The following is a 16,322-nucleotide window of genomic DNA, read 5'->3' as shown; positions in this document are numbered from 1 at the left end:
ATGTTTCCCTAGGGCATAAAGGGTTGGTTGGTGGCTCTTCCACTCATCCCCTCAACCATGCTTATTCTTGCAAAAAGGACTTGACTAACTTTGTACTGTGCTCATTTGCATCTACCTCCCACACTCCTGTGAGTTCCCTGAGGGCAGGAACCCTGTAGGAAATGCTGCAGCATTTCTAGAGCTCTGCAGGGGTAGTAGGACCTCATTTCTCATTGGTTGTGTGATCTGGGAAGCACATCGCAAGGGGCACATTTCAAACAGCAGTCTGAAGGCCTGGTGGTGGGAAAGAGCTAGTAGAGATGGGCACAGGCAGCTGCAAGACGTAACAGAGTTTTTCACAGGGGAAGGACACGATGAAGAAAAGCAAGGATTCTGCTTTACCTAGAGGAAGGTAAGAGAATGACTCCTTATTTGAGACTATATGAAGTAGCCTCCCCCTCTCCCCTGCAAAGCCCCACTTTCCTAATTTTCTAGGGCAATTGGGTGAGATCACAGAATCAGAATCTTAGGACTTAGAATCTAAGGACCTCTGATGGAGCGGGAATCCAGCAGCGGTCTGCCCAATGACGCTCTGCCTCTGCACTCTTATTTCTTTTTTTTTTTTTTTTTTGTTTTGTTTTGTTTTAGGTGGATACAATAACTTTATTTTTATGTGGTCCTGAGGATCCAACCCAGTGCCTCACATGTACTAGGCGAGCACTCTACCACTTGACCCACAACCCCTGCCCCTGCGCTCTATTTCTTGCTAAATGGGTCTCTAAAGTCTAATGTTATGTGATAGTCGTTAACTTTTTTCATCTGTAAACGCAGGGGTTGAAATACTAATGTGGTATTTTTGATACTAGGATAACAGGGGAAAGAGTATCTCTTAAGGCCTTGGATAGTGTCCATAGATAATTCAGGAAATCCTCATAGTTGGCTATTATCTTTATTTTAGGTTTCTAAAACAGTATGTAAGGGTATCAGATAGAAATGAGTGACTGGAGTTTGGCTCTCTTTGCTTCCAAACAATGGCTCCCAGGGGGTGAGGTAGGGGAGGGCGGGGTGGCCATATTTGCTCCTGGCAAGCGAGGGCGGCTGGAAAAGGGTTGAAGCCGCCCGCGCCATGACGAGTGCTGGCAGAATTCGGCCGCGGCTTTCGAGACCGATAATCGCGGCTCTCCCTGGCCCCCACCCTCTCCAGTTTAAAACCAGCGGTGCCAAGGCTCTCCTGGATTCTACCTTTCTCACGCCCTGAAGTTGAAAAGGCCGAAAGCGAAGGCAAGAGGAGGGCCCGGAAGTAGGGAGGACCTTCGAGCACGTGATGGGGGAACCTGCGGGTGGTGTCACGTGACCCACCAACCTGCGGGGGCTCCTCGGTGCGGAACGTTCTGCTGCTCTTAAAGGTACAGGCCTCGGCGCCCGCTCCCCCCGCCCACCCGCGCCCGCCTGCTTTAGAGGGGACAGAGGCGGAGTCCGACAGGTGGGGCGTGGTGGGGAGTGGGAGGGCGTGAGACGGAACCTTGATGGATCCTGTGGCGCGAACACAGCAGGCAGCCGGAGCTAGGTGTGGCAATAGGGCCTTAACCAATCTCACCTGTCACAGACCCTCTGCCACCCGGTCAGAGCCAACTCGCTGACTTTGGACCCTTCGGGGCATCTGAACTTGATGCCATGGGAGGCTGTGAGGGCTCCAGGTGGCGCCTTTTGGATTCCGAGAGTGAGTATTTATGGACCGCCCCGTCGGGAGTGACTTCCTCGGCCTTGTGGACATCCTAGGGGCTTGGAAGCTGGCTTCGTCTGGGGAAAGACCCTCGCAAGGTAGTCGTGCACCTGAGAGTGGGAGGGGTCATGTGTTCTTCTAATTCACAGGGGAGGAGACCACCTCTGAGCCCCAAGCCCCTCTGTTGGAGCCTCAGAGTGCCCATTGGAAGAATGCGGTGGGCTTTTGGTAAGTGGCCTGAGAGCTCAGCTAAAATAAAAATGCAGCAGCAGGAAATGGGGGAGAAAAGTTGAACTGCACAAAGAAGCTGAATCCTCAAATATTTACTTAGTTAACTGGTTTGTCCGGAAGCTGCCTGTGAATTTTTGAAAATCCACTCGTTTGCTTACCATCTTCACCTATGAGCCAGATTTTCAGTACCATCTGTGAGATCACTCACTTCATATTCTCCAACCAATTCAGCCTCAGTCTCAACATTTTAAAATTCAGGTATAAAAAAAAGAAAGAAAGCTGAGCCACTACTTCAAATAGAAAACCAATATTTTGCTAATGCACGTTCAAATAAATGGATCACTGCTATTTTTTTTACAAGATCATCCGTGCACCTTCCAAAAGCATTCAGATACTAAGCCTTGGGAAGTACTGCTAGTATTAGCTTGCCCCATTAAGTCACAAGTTTTTAGTTCTTTGAATATTTCAATGAAATTGACCCAGATGCATTAAAATAGATAGAGGTTATATGCATCTTTTATCCATATTTTCAGCATTTTTTTCAAATGTTGTTGGTAATCTCTTTTCTCAAGAAAGTAGAACTGTGAAAGCATGATATTGATTTCAAAAGTTCCTATAAATGGTACAGTTATTGCTCAATTTGAGTTTTTATATGTGTCACGCATTTAACTTAATGAGTTAACTGTGGAGGACTTGGGTGGCAGGTTGGGTTGGAAGAGGCTTACCATGTAACTTTTTGGAAGAGTGACTTGATTTCTCTGAGCTTCAATTTCTTCAATAGTAAAATAGAAAGAGCCACTTCACAGGTTTGTGGAAAGGACACATGAAAACTCTTGACACTGGGCCAAATTTCTTTCCTATCAATGAGCACAACTTTGGAAGTTGAAAGTAAGTGAAGACATGGATCACAAATTATTTGGGCATTATTTTAATCTTTATAGTACCCTGGGGAGGTAGTCAGGTGAGGAATTTATATTCCCATTTTACACATGAGTTAGACTGAGACACCTGAAAAGGAAGTGGCAGACTTGGGACCACAATGGTCTTTTGGATTTCAGACTCTGGGATATTTTTATTGTACTACAGGCATCAGTGGTTGAAAAATGGCCTAGGATATTAAAAGATAGCTTTCTGAAAGGGGCCATGGGAACTTGGAAGTGAACCCAAGTCTCTGATCTCCAAACCTGTATTTCTAACCCTGACATTGAAAGAAGATGGGATTTGGTGAAGGGCACAGATAAAAAAAGATCATAGGCAGGAAAGTAAGTAAAGATCTGTCCTGCTCATTCCAGGCTCCTGGGCCTTTGCAACAATTTCTCCTACGTGGTGATGCTCAGTGCGGCCCACGACATCCTTAGACATGAGAGAGCCTCTGGGAACCAGAGCCATGTGAGTACGTCCCTCTCCACTTCTACCACCACCATGGTTAGTCCCTGTAGAAAGGACTAACCAGAGTCCCCCACTTGAAAAACTCATGAAATAAAGTGGCCCATGGGGCAAGGGGGCTTAAGTTCCTAGTCTTCCTGGCACCTATGTCAGGGAAGGTCCTTAGGAGATCAATAGGTGCCAAATGGCTAGGGAGGACTATAGTTTATGGCAGTGTTTCTTTTTCCTTCCTTCCTTCTTTCCTTCCTTCCTTCCTTCCTTCCCACTGAGCCACACTCTTAGCCCTTTTTATTTTGAGACAGGGTCTCCCTAAGTTAACTGAGGCTGGCCTAGAACTTGTGATCCATCTGCCTTAGCCTCCTGAGTCACAGGGATCACCAGTGTGCGCTAGCATGCCTAGTTTTATGGCTAGGTTTTTTTGGTTTTGTTTTGTTTTTGGTACCAGGGATTGAACCCAGGGGTGCTTAACCACTGAGCCACATCTCCAGCCCTTTTTTAATATTTTATTTAGAGGCAGGGTCTTGCTGAGTTACATAAGGCCTCGCTAAATGGCTGAGGCTGGCTTTGAACTTGGAATCCTCCTGCCTCAGCCTCCCAAGCCGCTGGGATTACAAGCGTGCGCCACCAGGCCCAGCTATGGTTGGGTTTTTAACCTGAAGCTGGTGATTGTTTGCTATGGGATTCTCCTGTGCATTGTAGGATGTCTAGCAGCATCCTGTGCTTCTAATTACTACTCGCTAATAGCATACCCCTGACAAACAAGAGTGACAGCCAATAATGTTTCTAGACATTGACAAGAATACCCTGGAGGTTAAAATTGCCCCCAGTTGAGAAACAGTTGGCTATACTGAGCTGGAAGTACATGCCCTATCCAAACAGAGCAGCTACCACTTTGTAGGTCCAACAGGGAATTTGGTTCCATCTTTCAAATTAGAGCTGAGCTGGGACTGGGGCCATGTCTACCCTCCTTCCTCCCTAGGTGAAAAGCTTTTTTCTCTCCCATCAGGTAGACCCACGCCCAATGCCCATCCCCCACAATAGTTCATCTCGATTCGACTGCAACTCTCTCTCCACAGCTGTGAGTATCCATCTGGTCCCCCACTGTGAACCCCTTGGCACATAGCTGGGATTGTTATGATTACGGTTATTGAGACTGCTTGTTACGGGGCTCTTTCCACGAGTGGCACATATTAACTCATGTAATCTGCATGCTAGTCCTACGAGTTAGGTACTATAAGCATCCCCACTTCCCTGATTGAGTGGGGGGGACTCCCTAAACAAACAAACACACGCAAGCGTGCACATACACACACAAATCCAGATCTGTCTGATTCCAGAGCCTGTACTTGTAGCAGGTCTCATTGCCTGGCTCCTGTCTTCCCTTGGCCATTTGTTCGGGAGGATTGTCCCTAGGAAGGTCTGGAGTCTCACTCTCTTCTCCTGTTGCAGGCAGTGCTCCTGGCTGACATCCTCCCTACCCTCATCATCAAATTGCTGGCTCCTCTAGGTCTTCATCTGCTGCCCTACAGGTCTGGGTGGGGGTGGAGGGAGAAAGGGCAGGCATGATCAGAGAGCTGGGAGGAGTGGCAGGAGGCCACAGAGCCAAGGGAGGAGGCTGACCTTCCACTTCCCCTTTCTCCATTCGCCCTTAGCCCCCGGGTGCTCGTCAGTGGGGTTTGTTCTGCGGGCAGCTTTATCTTGGTTGCCTTTTCTCACTCAGTGGCGATCAGCCTGTGCGGTGAGTCTCCAGTTCCATGTCTAGTGAACTGGCCCAGAGGAACCTCAGCGGGGTGGTGTACGGGGCGGTCTCCCCAGCTTCCCAGAGGAAAGGGGTTATTTCTGCAGCCCACAGAAGCCTTCTGGGGCTGCCACAAGCAGGAAATGGGAGGCAGGGCTACTTGGAGGGGTAGGTAGTGGAAGTGGGAGGATTGACGGAGGTTGAACTGAGCAGGATTTGCCAGACACACCACCACAGGGGGTGGAGGAGACAGGGAGGGTCCTCCCCACTCCTGGCTGCATAACTGGGTACCATTCTCTGCAAGAGGACATGCAGAGAAGGGGGGTAGCTCTACTTCATAGCTGAACCCAGCCTCTCCAAGAGCTCTGACTTAGCTCCTCTGAGCTGATACACACAAGGCCATGGTCAAGCACCTTCAGGAACTGGGGCTTTGGGGCCACTTCTGTGCTTGTCCTCCTCCCAGGTGTGGTCTTGGCCAGCATCTCCTCAGGTCTGGGGGAGGTCACGTTCCTCTCACTCACTGCCTTCTATCCCAGGTAAGCAACATGGCAGAGAGTGAGGATAGAGGCCATTTCCCCGCTGACTTCGGTCCTCCTGAGAGCACCTGTGTTCTCCTTCCCAGGGCTGTGATCTCCTGGTGGTCTTCAGGCACTGGGGGAGCAGGACTTCTGGGGGCACTGTCCTACTTGGGCCTCACCCAGGCTGGCCTCTCCCCACAGCACACCCTGCTGTCCATGCTGGGGATCCCTGCCCTGCTGCTGGCCAGGTGAGCAGTCCTGGGCTGGAAGGAAGAAAGAGGGGAGGGGGCAGGACTTGATCATATCCCAATCTTCAGATCCCAAAATTTTTGTTGAGAAGGATAATAGATTTTTTAAAAATTTATTTTGGTACCAGAAATTAAACCCAGAGGCGCTTAACCACTGAATCACATCCCCAGCCCTTTTTATATTTTATTTAGAGTCAGGGTCTCATTGAGTTGCTTAGAGCCTTGCTAAGTTTCAGAGGCTGGCTTTGAACTTACAATCCTCCTTCCTCAGCCTCCCGAGCCACTGGGATTCTAGGCATGTGCCACCGTGTCTGGCAGGAGTGTGGATTTTGTATCCTGACAGGTGTAAATACTGCTATTCCAGTTCTAGAGTCCCAGAACTGCCACTTGTTACCTGTGTGACATTCAACAAGTTCCTTTGCTCCTCTGACCCTCGGTTTCCCCCATATCAAATGGCGGTAGTTCTCGCATTCCCACGAGGGGACACGTGTGAAGCATTTGGCACAGTGTGGTCCCCAAGAGGATTCTAGTAGGACAAGGGTGGACTTTATTCTGCATATGTTTTCATAAGAATCAGGAAACAGGGGCTGGGGATGTGGCTCAAGCGGTGGCGTGCTCACCTGGCATGCGTGCGGCCCGGGTTCGATCCTCAGCACCACGTACAAAACAAGGATGTTGTGTCCGCCGATGATTAAAAAATAAATATTAAAATTCTCTCTCTCTCTCCCCCTCTCTCACTCTCTCTAAAAAAAAAAAAAAAAAAAAAAAGAATCAGGAAACAATTGTAATGAGCCAATTGAACCTGTGACCTCCCAGCTCATAGCTTAGAACAAGGCCAGGTAGAAAAAAAAGCAATCAATGTAAAGGAAATGTTAAGTAAAAAAAAAAAAAAAATTACACATAGGAAGAATGGAGAAATAGCAGATAACATGAAGCCAGAGCCTAAGTGAGCAAAGGTTGGGAATTTCTGGCCTAGACAAAGTCCCCATGGAGTAGGCCATACCTAGAGCCGTCATTAGAATGGGAATGAACCGCCTGCTTAGAGAGGGGCAGCAAGCATCCAGGGGCCTTGGGTAGTTGGAAGGAGGCAAGTGTCAGCTCTGGAAGGAGGCATTTGTCCATAATAGGGGCTCTGCAGCACAGAAATGGGGTACCTGAAGCTCCCCATCATTGGAAGCCTACGCATACCAGGTGTGCCCTGGAAAGGGGTGGCCTTCCTGACCTCGGGAGGCCTTGCCAGCCCTACAGGGCTTGTTGACTGTCCTTACTGTGCTCACTCTTAGCTATTTCTTGTTGCTCACATCTCCCGAGCCCCAGGACCCTGGAGGTGAGGACGAGGCGGAGACCGCAGCTCGGCAGCCCCTCATCGGCTCGGAAACCTCAGAGTCAAAGCCAGGTAGGAGGTGCAGGCCCCCACGAGGGCACTTTCTGCATTGGGGTTTTCCTCGTTTCCTCTCCGCAGTGGGCACAGGACGCGGGTGGGTTGGGTTGGTTCCAGTCAAAACTTGGGCCAAGAGCTGCTTACTAAGTACTGGCTGTGCCAGACATTCTGACTGCTTTGGGGACAATGAATGCTCAAGACGAGGAAATGAGACAGTTCATAAGTGAGCCAGCGAGTCAAAGTTATCTTTATTTTCATATATTGATTGATAAGCATGGGAAGGACGTAAAACAGTGATATGATGCAATGAAAGTTGAAGAGAGGCGGGGAAGAATTGGTGTTGTCCTTTAGAGAATGTTCTAGTTCAGAGAAGGCCTTTTGGAGGAGATGTTTGGGCTGAGACTTGATTGACAGGTTGTCTAGGTGAACAGGTTCTAGGCAGAGGGAACATGGGGAGCTGGGGCCCTGTGGTGGGAATGAGCTTGGATGTTCTAGGAACAGAAGAGCCAGCAAGGCAGGAGTGGAGTATGCAGATGAGCATCTGTACACAGAGATACGAAGAGGTTTCATCTAGTGTCCTTTTCATTGATTTATTTTGAGATGGGATTCCCCCTATATTGCCCAGGCTGGTCTTGAACTCCTGGGCTCAAGTGATCCTCTCTCCTCAGCCTCCTCTGTATCTGAACTCCAGGCATGTGCCATTGCCCCTGGCTAACTTCTGTGTGTGTGGTGCTGGGAATAGAATATACTAGACAAGTGTTCCATTACTGCTGTACCAAGATTTTTTTTTTTTTTTTTTTTTGGTACTGGGAATTGAACCCAAAGCCACATCCCTTAGTCCCTTTTTGTATTTTATTAGAGACAAGGTCTTGCTGAGTTGCTTAGGGCCTCACTAAGTTGCTGAGGCTGGCTTTGAACTTGTGATCCTCCTGCCTCAGCCTCCCGAGCTGCTGGAATTACAGATGTGCACCACCATACCCAGCCCCCCATACCCAGCCTTTTTTTTTTTTTTTTTTTTTTTAATTGTGATTATAGAGAATGTGAAGCTGGACATGGTAGCACACACCTGTAATCCCAGCAACTTAGGAGGCTGAGGTAGGAGGATCGCAAGTTCACGGCCAGTCTAGACAACTTCGTGGTGGGACCTTGTGTCAAAATAAAAATAAAGAGGGCTAGGGGTACAGCTCAGTGGTAGAGTTCTTGCCTAGCATGCATGAGACCCTGGGTTCCATCACCAGCACCACAAAAATAAATAAATAGATAGATAAATAGGACTAGAGGTGTAACTCAATGGTAGAGTGCCCCTAGGTTCAACCCCAGAACCCCCCTACACACACACACATAAATACCTGATGGTTTTATATCTTCCCTAGCCCTTTTTATTTTTTGAGATGGGGCCTCGCTAAGTTGTCCAGGCTGTCCTCAAACTTGCCAGCCTCTTGCCTCAGCCTCCTGAGTCACTGGCATTGTAGGCGTGTGCCGTGGTGCCATTTAAGTGTGTCCACACTGCTGGGTTGGCTGGTGCTCCTGGCTGAGTCTTCAATATTCTGACTTCCTCTGTCTCTCTCTCCCTGTCCCCTGCAGGCTCCAGCTGGAACCTGTCCCTCCAGGAAAGGTGGATGGTGTTCAAGGTCTGAGTGGTGGCTATAGTGTGTGCCCCATGGTTGGTGACTTTCCCCAGCCCTCCACTTACACCTGCCAACTCTTCTAGGGTCTGCTGTGCTACATCGTGCCCTTGGTGCTGGTCTACTTTGCCGAGTATTTTATCAACCAGGGACTGGTGAGTGAGGGGTGTTGGGAGGGGCGTGGAAGAGGTAGTTGGTCCGCCGTCCACATCCATCTCTCCTGTCTGGTTCTTTGCTGCAGTTTGAGCTTCTGTTTTTCCGGAACACATCCCTGAGTCATGCTCAGCAGTATCGCTGGTGAGAGGCAGAAGGGAAGGTGGCAGGGGGACACCCTCCCAGTGGGCTGGGAGGTCCCCTTGATGACGGGTACCTGGGGTGATGGGGCGGCCCTGCCCAGCTGGCACTCAGAGGGGCTTCCTGCTCCCTGCCCCCCACCTCAGGTACCAGATGCTGTACCAGGCTGGCGTCTTCGCCTCCCGCTCTTCTCTCCGTTGCTTTCACATCCGCTTCATCTGGGTCCTGGCCCTGCTGCAGGTACCAACCCCCTTCCCGGCCCCCACTCCCACCTCGGCTCCCAGCTTCCCCAGGCCCTGCTGCTTCCTTCATCAGGAAGTGTTTATTGTGCACTAACATTTCTAAGCAGAGGGACCAAAGTCCGCAAGGACTCCATGTATATTGTGTGGCCCCAGGAACCCGGCAAACCTGAGTGCAAATCCCAGCTTTTGTACTTAGTAGCTATGTGACTTAGGACAGGAGTCTGAACCTCTCTGAGCCTTAGTTTCCTCATCTGTAAGTCAGATGTGGAGGAGTGGGAGCTCAGTGGTAGAGAACTTATTTGGCTAGCATATGCAAGGCCCTGAGTTTGATCTCCAGCACTGCAGAAACTAAAAAATAAATAAACCAGATATGGGTCAGCATCTATTTCTCAGAGTAGTTATTAGAAATAGAGCTGAGAAGAATAATGTAGGGCAAGATTTTATGTTGTGTTTTAATCAGTTAGAGGCACTTATTCAATGAGACAGTATTTCTTTTTCTTTTTTTTTTTTTTTTCTTGGTACTAGGGATTGAACCCAGAGGCACTTAACCACTGAGCTCCATCCCCATCCCTTTTTTATATTTTATTTTGAGACAGGGTCTCATTAAATTGCTTAGGGCCTTGCTAAGTTGCTGAGGCTGGTTTTGAATTCAGGATCCTCCTGCCTCAGCTGCCTGAGTTGCTGGGAAAGCGACAAGATTTCAAATAATATTTCTACATACAGGAAAATGTACAGTTTTCTTTTCATTCTGGATGTTAATTATGATAAAATCAGTGACCTTGTAGTCAAAGGGTTACCTATCTTAGGAAATAATTTCTGGTGACCAAATTCAACTATCCTTGGCAAATAATCACCTGTAGTTTTTAGCGAACACACACCATTCTCTATCTATGGTCTAATCAAAGGAGTGTGACGTGACCAGCACTCATTATTTCAAAATTGCAAGTCTACAGCCCCTGAACATAATTGGGTTTTTTTGTTGTTGTTTGTTTGTTCATTTGTTTTAATAGTTTTTTTTAGTTGTCAATGGACCTTTATTTATTTTTATGTTGTGCTGAGAATCAAACCCAGTGCCTCACACATGCCAGGCAAGTACTCTATCACTGGGCCACAACCCCAGCCCCCACTTACTTGAAGGTAATTGTTAAAATAAACCTTCCAGGGCCAGGCTTGGTGGTGCACACCTGTAACCCCAGTGGCTAGGGAGGCTAAGATTGGAGGATTGTGAGTTCAAAGCCAGCCTCAGCCAGGACGAGGCACTAAGCAATTCAGTGAGACCCTCTCTCTAAATAAAATACAAAATAGGGATGGGGATGTGGTTCAGTGGTTGTGTGCCCCTGAGTTCAATCCCCAGTACCCAAAATAAATAAGTAAATGAATTAATTGAATAAAATAAACCTTCCACTTCAGGCTGAGCATCCCTAATCTGAAACTCTTAATTGTTCCAAAATTTGCCAGTTTTTGAGCATGGAGGTTTAACCACAAATAGAAAATTCTATACCAGAAAGTGGTGTGTTTTTTTGTTTGTTTGTTTGTTTTTAGTTGATGATTCTTTTTTTTTTTTTTTTTTTTTTTTTAAGAGAGAGTGAGAGAGGAGAGAGAGAGAGAATTTTTCAATATTTATTTATTTATTTATTTAGTTCTCGGCGGACACAACATCTTTGTTGGTATGTGGTGCTGAGGATCGAACCCGGGCCGCACGCATGCCAGGCGAGCGCACTACCGCTTGAGCCATATCCCCAGCCCCATAGTTGATGATTCTTTATTTTATTTATTTTTATGTGGTGCTGAGGATTGAACCCAGTGCCTCACACATGCTAGGCAAGTGCTGTAACCACTGTGTCACAACCCCAGCCCTATACCAGGAAAATTATTGCACAAAATTATTAGAAATACTGTATCAAATTACTTTCAGGCAATGTGTATAAGGTTTATCTGAAACACAAGTGAATTTTGTGTTTAGATATGCATTCCATCTCCCAAAAATATACCATATGCAAGTATTCCAAAATCTAAAAAAATCTGAAATCTAAAAAACTTCTGGACTTAAGCCCAAATATTTCAGATAAGGAATATATAACACATGTTAAAGGAATATTTTTTGCCCTTATGTTTTTGCAGGGAGGTACCAGAGATTGAATTCAGGGGCACTCAACCACTGAGCCACATCCCCAGCCCTATTTTGTATTTTATTTAGAGATAGGGTCTCAATTATTTACTAAGATTGGTAACCTTTTGACTTAGCAACTTAGTAAGGCCCTAAGCAATTTAACATGACAGGACAATTTAACATGACAGCAATTTAACAAGACAATTTAAACGAGACAGGGTCTCATTTTGCTGAGGCTGGCTTTGAACTCGTGATCCTCCTGTCTCGGCCTCCCTAGCTGCTGGGGTTACACAGGCGTGCGCCACTGTACCCCGCCATCCTTTGCCCTTAAAATTTAAGAACTGCTGAACACCATGATATACACAAATAATCCCAGCAATTTGGGAGGCTGAGGCAGGAGAATCACAAGTTCAAGGCCAGCCTCAGCAACTTAGCAAGACCCTGTCTCAAAATAAAAAGGGCTGGGGGTATAAATAAGTGGTAAAGTGCTCCTTGGTTCAAACCCCAGTTCAAAAAAAAATTAAGAATTCAAGTTTATAATAACAAGATACAGAAGTATAGATTATACTTTGATATGACAACGACTTATAAATATTCTCTAACCACCTTCCTTATTTGTCTGAGCAGTGCTGCCAGCTCGGGGCTTGTACTCACAAAGTTCCAAATTGTGGTATCAACATTTGCAACTCAGGGTTCTTCTATATGCTGCTGAAACATGTAGCTTATGGTTTGAGGTATACATTCAACCAAGGCTGTTTCATAGAATTAGGGCTCAAAATCATGTATTGCCACCTCATCCTTACTGAATTAGGACTTCTTAGAGGGAGGCATGCATGGAGCATATTTAACAAGGCCCCCAGGGATCCTACTGATTGACTGGGATACAAAGGAGGGACCTGCACCTTCAGATGGGGGTCAAGGAGTTTTCCTAAAAGAATTGGAAACATCTAAACAGGGTTTCTCCACCTCAGCACGCTTGACATGGGGACTGGGTAATTCTCTGTTGTGGGGGGGCTATCCTGTGCACAGTAGGGTATTTAGCAGCATCCCTAGGATCTACCCACTCGATGCCAGGGGAACACCCCCGATGTGACAACCAAAGATCCCTCTGGATGTTGCCAAGAGTTCCCTAGACTACAGGTCTCAGACTGATAAATGGGGAGGGGAAGGCTCAGTTCAAGGAGCCCTTGGAAGAAGGAAGTGAAGTCATGGGAGGGACCATGGTCCTGATTAAACTGAGATTCCAAGTGATGGAAGGTGGGATAGCATTCCAGGCAGTAGGAGCGATGGGAGCCAAGGGAAGAGGGGTGCGGCCTACAGGTGGATAGGGTGCTGGAGAGAGGGTGGGGCAAAGGCCTACCCCGGATCTGGGTCTGTGGGTGCAGCTGGGTAATGGGATTTTATTCAGGTCTGTCATCTCTGTCCTTCCCCAGTGAGTCCCAGAAATGGGGGCCACTGGATAAGAGGCCCAGCCTCCCTCTGGCCCTGCTGTGGTTGCACACTGACCTCCCTCCGCCTGTGCCCACAGTGCCTCAACCTGGCCTTCCTACTGGCTGATGTGCTGTGGACCTTCCTGCCGAGCATCTACATCGTCTTCTTGATCATCCTCTACGAGGGGCTCCTGGGGGGCGCGGCCTACGTGAACACCTTCCACAACATTGCTCTGGAGGTCAGTACCAGCCAGCAAGACTCTGGGGGGTCCCTCTGAGGGAGTCCAGGGCAGAGACCCCTAGCTTTACCACCCCCTCCCCCCGTCTCTGCTCTCCCAGACCAGTGACCAGCACCGAGAATTTGCCATGGCAGCCGCCTGTATCTCTGACACCCTGGGGATCTCCCTGTCAGGGGTCCTGGCCCTGCCTTTGCATGACTTCCTCTGCCAGCTGCCCTGACGCTCTGACGGGTTGGAGCACAGGCCTGCCGGGTGGGAAGTGCTGAGATCTGTTCCCCTCGACCACGGGTCAGCCGTGGTCTCCTCCTCTCAAGCTGGTCTTGGGAGTTTCTTCACAGCATTATGCCCTCTGAATAAATGCTTATTTTATCAATTGACTTCTTGTGCAATTCTTTTTTTTTTTTCTGAAAAACTGTTATAAAAATTACACTAGGCGACTTTGAAACATATGTGTATATGTGTACATGTTATAAATGTATATGTGAGTGTATAAAGAAAGCACTGCAGCAGACTTCTGCCCAGTCTTTGAGGCTTTATTATTTTATTTTTTCATTCTGTAGCTCTATCTATACATCTTTATTTCCCAACACAAAAGTACTTTTTTTTTTTTTTTGGACCAGGGATTGAACCCAGGAGCACTTAATCATTGAGCCACATCCCCAGCCCTTTTTATTTTGAGACAGGGTCTTACTAAGTTGCTTAGGGCCTCACTGAGTTGCTGAGGCTGGCTTTGAACTCAGGATCCTCCTGCCTCAGCCTCCAGAGTCTCTGGGATTACAGGAGTGCACCATCATACCTGTCTTGCACAGTGTTGTCCAATCTTGGAGTATATAGCAGTACTTCTTTCCATGTTGTAGTATTTTATTCCTTTTTGTGGCAGAATAGTATTCCAATCCATGAACACTTAGCATTTTGTTTCTCTATTGGTTAGTGGATGGACACTTGAGTTTCATTTTTTTGGTAGGAATGCGATTGCTACAAACATTTCTCTTGGGTAACACCTAGGAATACAATTGCTGGGTTGCTGAGGGCCATTGCCAAGTAGGAATGACGCATCGAAATTTCCTTGCCAGCGTACCCCATGTTAAATGGACTTGCCTTGGAATTTCGCTGTTGACATTGCATGTAAGGTGACCCTGCTCAAGGACGAGGGTGGATCCAGGTTTAAGGTATCCTGCAGGTTTGAGGAAGTATCCCGGTCCTTGGGTTTAGGGCGTTCCTGGTTTAAGACAAGTTTAGGGCGTTCCCAGTTTAAGACAATATGGGTTTTAGGGAGGTTGAAGATTATTGCTGCTGGAAATAGGGCGTTCCTGCTACCTGAGCTCCCGTTGAGTTCTCATGAGATTCAGAAAGTATTTTGGGAAAAAGCCTCGTGGAGTAGGTGAATTGGGTGATGGCAGAACTGGGATTGCCCCAGAACGTGTGTAGAGGCCGGTGTGAGTTTGGGAATAAAGAATTGCTGTTTGAATCTACAAGGTGTGTGGTGGCTCGTGATTCTGTGCCCAGCCAAGACATTGGCACTGGGTCTTAAAGTAACTCTGTTTAATCCTTCGAGAAACTGCCAGGCTCCAAAATGGCTGTACTGAGCCAGGCTCAATGATGCACACCTGTAGTCCCAGCAGCTGGAGAGGCTGAGGCAGGAGGATTGTAAGTTCAAAGCCAGCCTCAGCAACTTAGTGAGACCCTGTCTCCAAATAAGAAATAAAAAGGGGGCTGGGGATGTGGCTCAAGCGGTAGCGTGCTCGCCTGGCATGCGTGCGGCCCGGGTTCAATCCTCAGCACCACATACCAACAAAGATGTTGTGTCCGCCGAGAACTAGAAAATAAATATTAAAAATTCTCTCTCTCTCTCTCTCTCTCTCTCTCTCTCTCTCTCTCTCTCTCTCTCTCCCTCTCTCCTCTCTCACTCTCTCTTTAAAAAAAAAAAAGAAAAAGAAATAAAAAGGGCTGGGGATGTGGCTCAGTGGAAAAGCACCCCTGGGTTCAATCCCTGGTATGAAATAAAACAAAATGTCTGCACTGGTTTACATTCCTCTGTGTGGCACGAGGGTTCTACTTTCTCAACATCCTCACCAATACTTACTGTTTCCCATTTTTGTGGGTGTATGTGGTCGATTGGTTTGGTTTTTGTTTTATTATAGCCATTCTAATGAGTGTGGGATCTCACTGTGGTTTTGATTTGCATTTCCCTGATGATTAATGATGTTGAACTTTTTCTCTTTGCATACTCATTGGTCATCCGTGTATCTCCCTCGAGAAATGTCCATCCAGATGCCTGCCCATTTTGAAATTGGCCCTTCAGGGCTGCAGTGTAGCTTACTAGCAGAGTGCTCTCCTAGCATATGTGCACTGAAGGAAGATTATATTTTGTTTTGTTTGAATCCCCACTACCAAAAAATGAAAATTAATAATAATAATAAGAGCTGGGGAGGTAGCTAAGTGGTAGAGTGCCCCTGGGTTCGATCCCTAGTACTAAAAAGAAAAAGAAGGGGGCTGGGGATGTGGCTCAAGTGGTAGCGCGCTCGCCTGGCATGCGTGCGGCCCGGGTTCGATCCTCAGCACCACATACCAACAAAGATGTTGTGTCCGCCGAGAACTAAAAAATAAATATTAAAAATTCTCTCTCTCTCTCTCTCTCTCTCTCTCTCTCTCCTCTCTCACTCTCTCTAAAAAAAAAAATAAATAAATAAAATAAAATAAAATAAAAAGAAAAAGAAGGAAGAAAGTGGGTATCCTGTCTTAGCTCTGATCTTGGGGAAAATGCTTTCAGTCTTTTATCATTAAGCACAATGTTAGCTGTGAGATTTCTGTAGATGCTTAGTTGTTTGGGATGCTATAACAAAATACCTAAAACTAGGTAATTTATAAACAACAAAGTTATTGCTCACAGTTCTGGAAGCTGTGAAGGCCAAGACCAAGGGGTTAGCAGATTTGGTGTCTGGTGACAGCTCTTCCCTCATGGGTGGCACCTTCTATTTGTCCTCATGTGGTAGGAGGGGCAGATTAACTCCCTTGGATTTCTTTCTTTCTTTCTTTGGTACTGGGGATTGAACTCAGGGGCACTTTACCACTGAGCCACATCCTCAGCCTCTCTTTGTATTTTATTTAGAGACAGGGTCTTAGTAAGTTGCTTAGGGCCTCAATAAATTGCTGAGTCTGGCTTTGAACATGTGATCCT

The 16,322-nt window shown here is 47.2% G+C and overlaps 1 protein-coding gene across 3 annotated transcripts; it reads left to right on the top strand.

The window, feature by feature from the left end:
- The first annotated feature begins 245 nt into the window (after positions 1–245).
- On the top strand, positions 246–13,521 carry CLN3 (CLN3 lysosomal/endosomal transmembrane protein, battenin). Of its 3 annotated transcripts, XM_081300157.1 has the most exons (17): positions 246–391; positions 1,184–1,385; positions 1,586–1,699; positions 1,852–1,930; positions 3,226–3,322; positions 4,326–4,397; positions 4,769–4,848; positions 4,972–5,057; positions 5,521–5,593; positions 5,680–5,823; positions 7,107–7,219; positions 8,789–8,835; positions 8,916–8,984; positions 9,071–9,126; positions 9,270–9,363; positions 13,004–13,144; positions 13,245–13,521. In XM_081300157.1, the coding sequence occupies exons 3-17, from the start codon at positions 1,654–1,656 to the stop codon at positions 13,362–13,364; spliced, it is 1,317 nt and encodes a 438-aa protein (XP_081156283.1). In that variant the 5' UTR covers positions 246–391; positions 1,184–1,385; positions 1,586–1,653; the 3' UTR covers positions 13,365–13,521. The 3 variants fall into 3 exon arrangements, with proteins under 3 accessions (XP_081156283.1, XP_081156284.1, XP_081156285.1); XM_081300158.1 differs by lacking the exon at positions 246–391 and having other exon boundaries at positions 1,150–1,385; XM_081300159.1 differs by lacking the exons at positions 246–391; positions 1,184–1,385 and having other exon boundaries at positions 1,431–1,699.
- The last annotated feature ends 2,801 nt before the right edge of the window (positions 13,522–16,322 follow it).

Source organism: Spermophilus citellus (genome assembly GCF_964194105.1).
Source record: "Spermophilus citellus genome assembly, chromosome: 6".
Classification (NCBI taxonomy): Eukaryota; Metazoa; Chordata; class Mammalia; order Rodentia; family Sciuridae; genus Spermophilus; species Spermophilus citellus.
The sequence above is the reverse complement of the archived record's forward strand: the minus strand, read 5'-3'. Positions and strand labels throughout refer to the sequence as shown.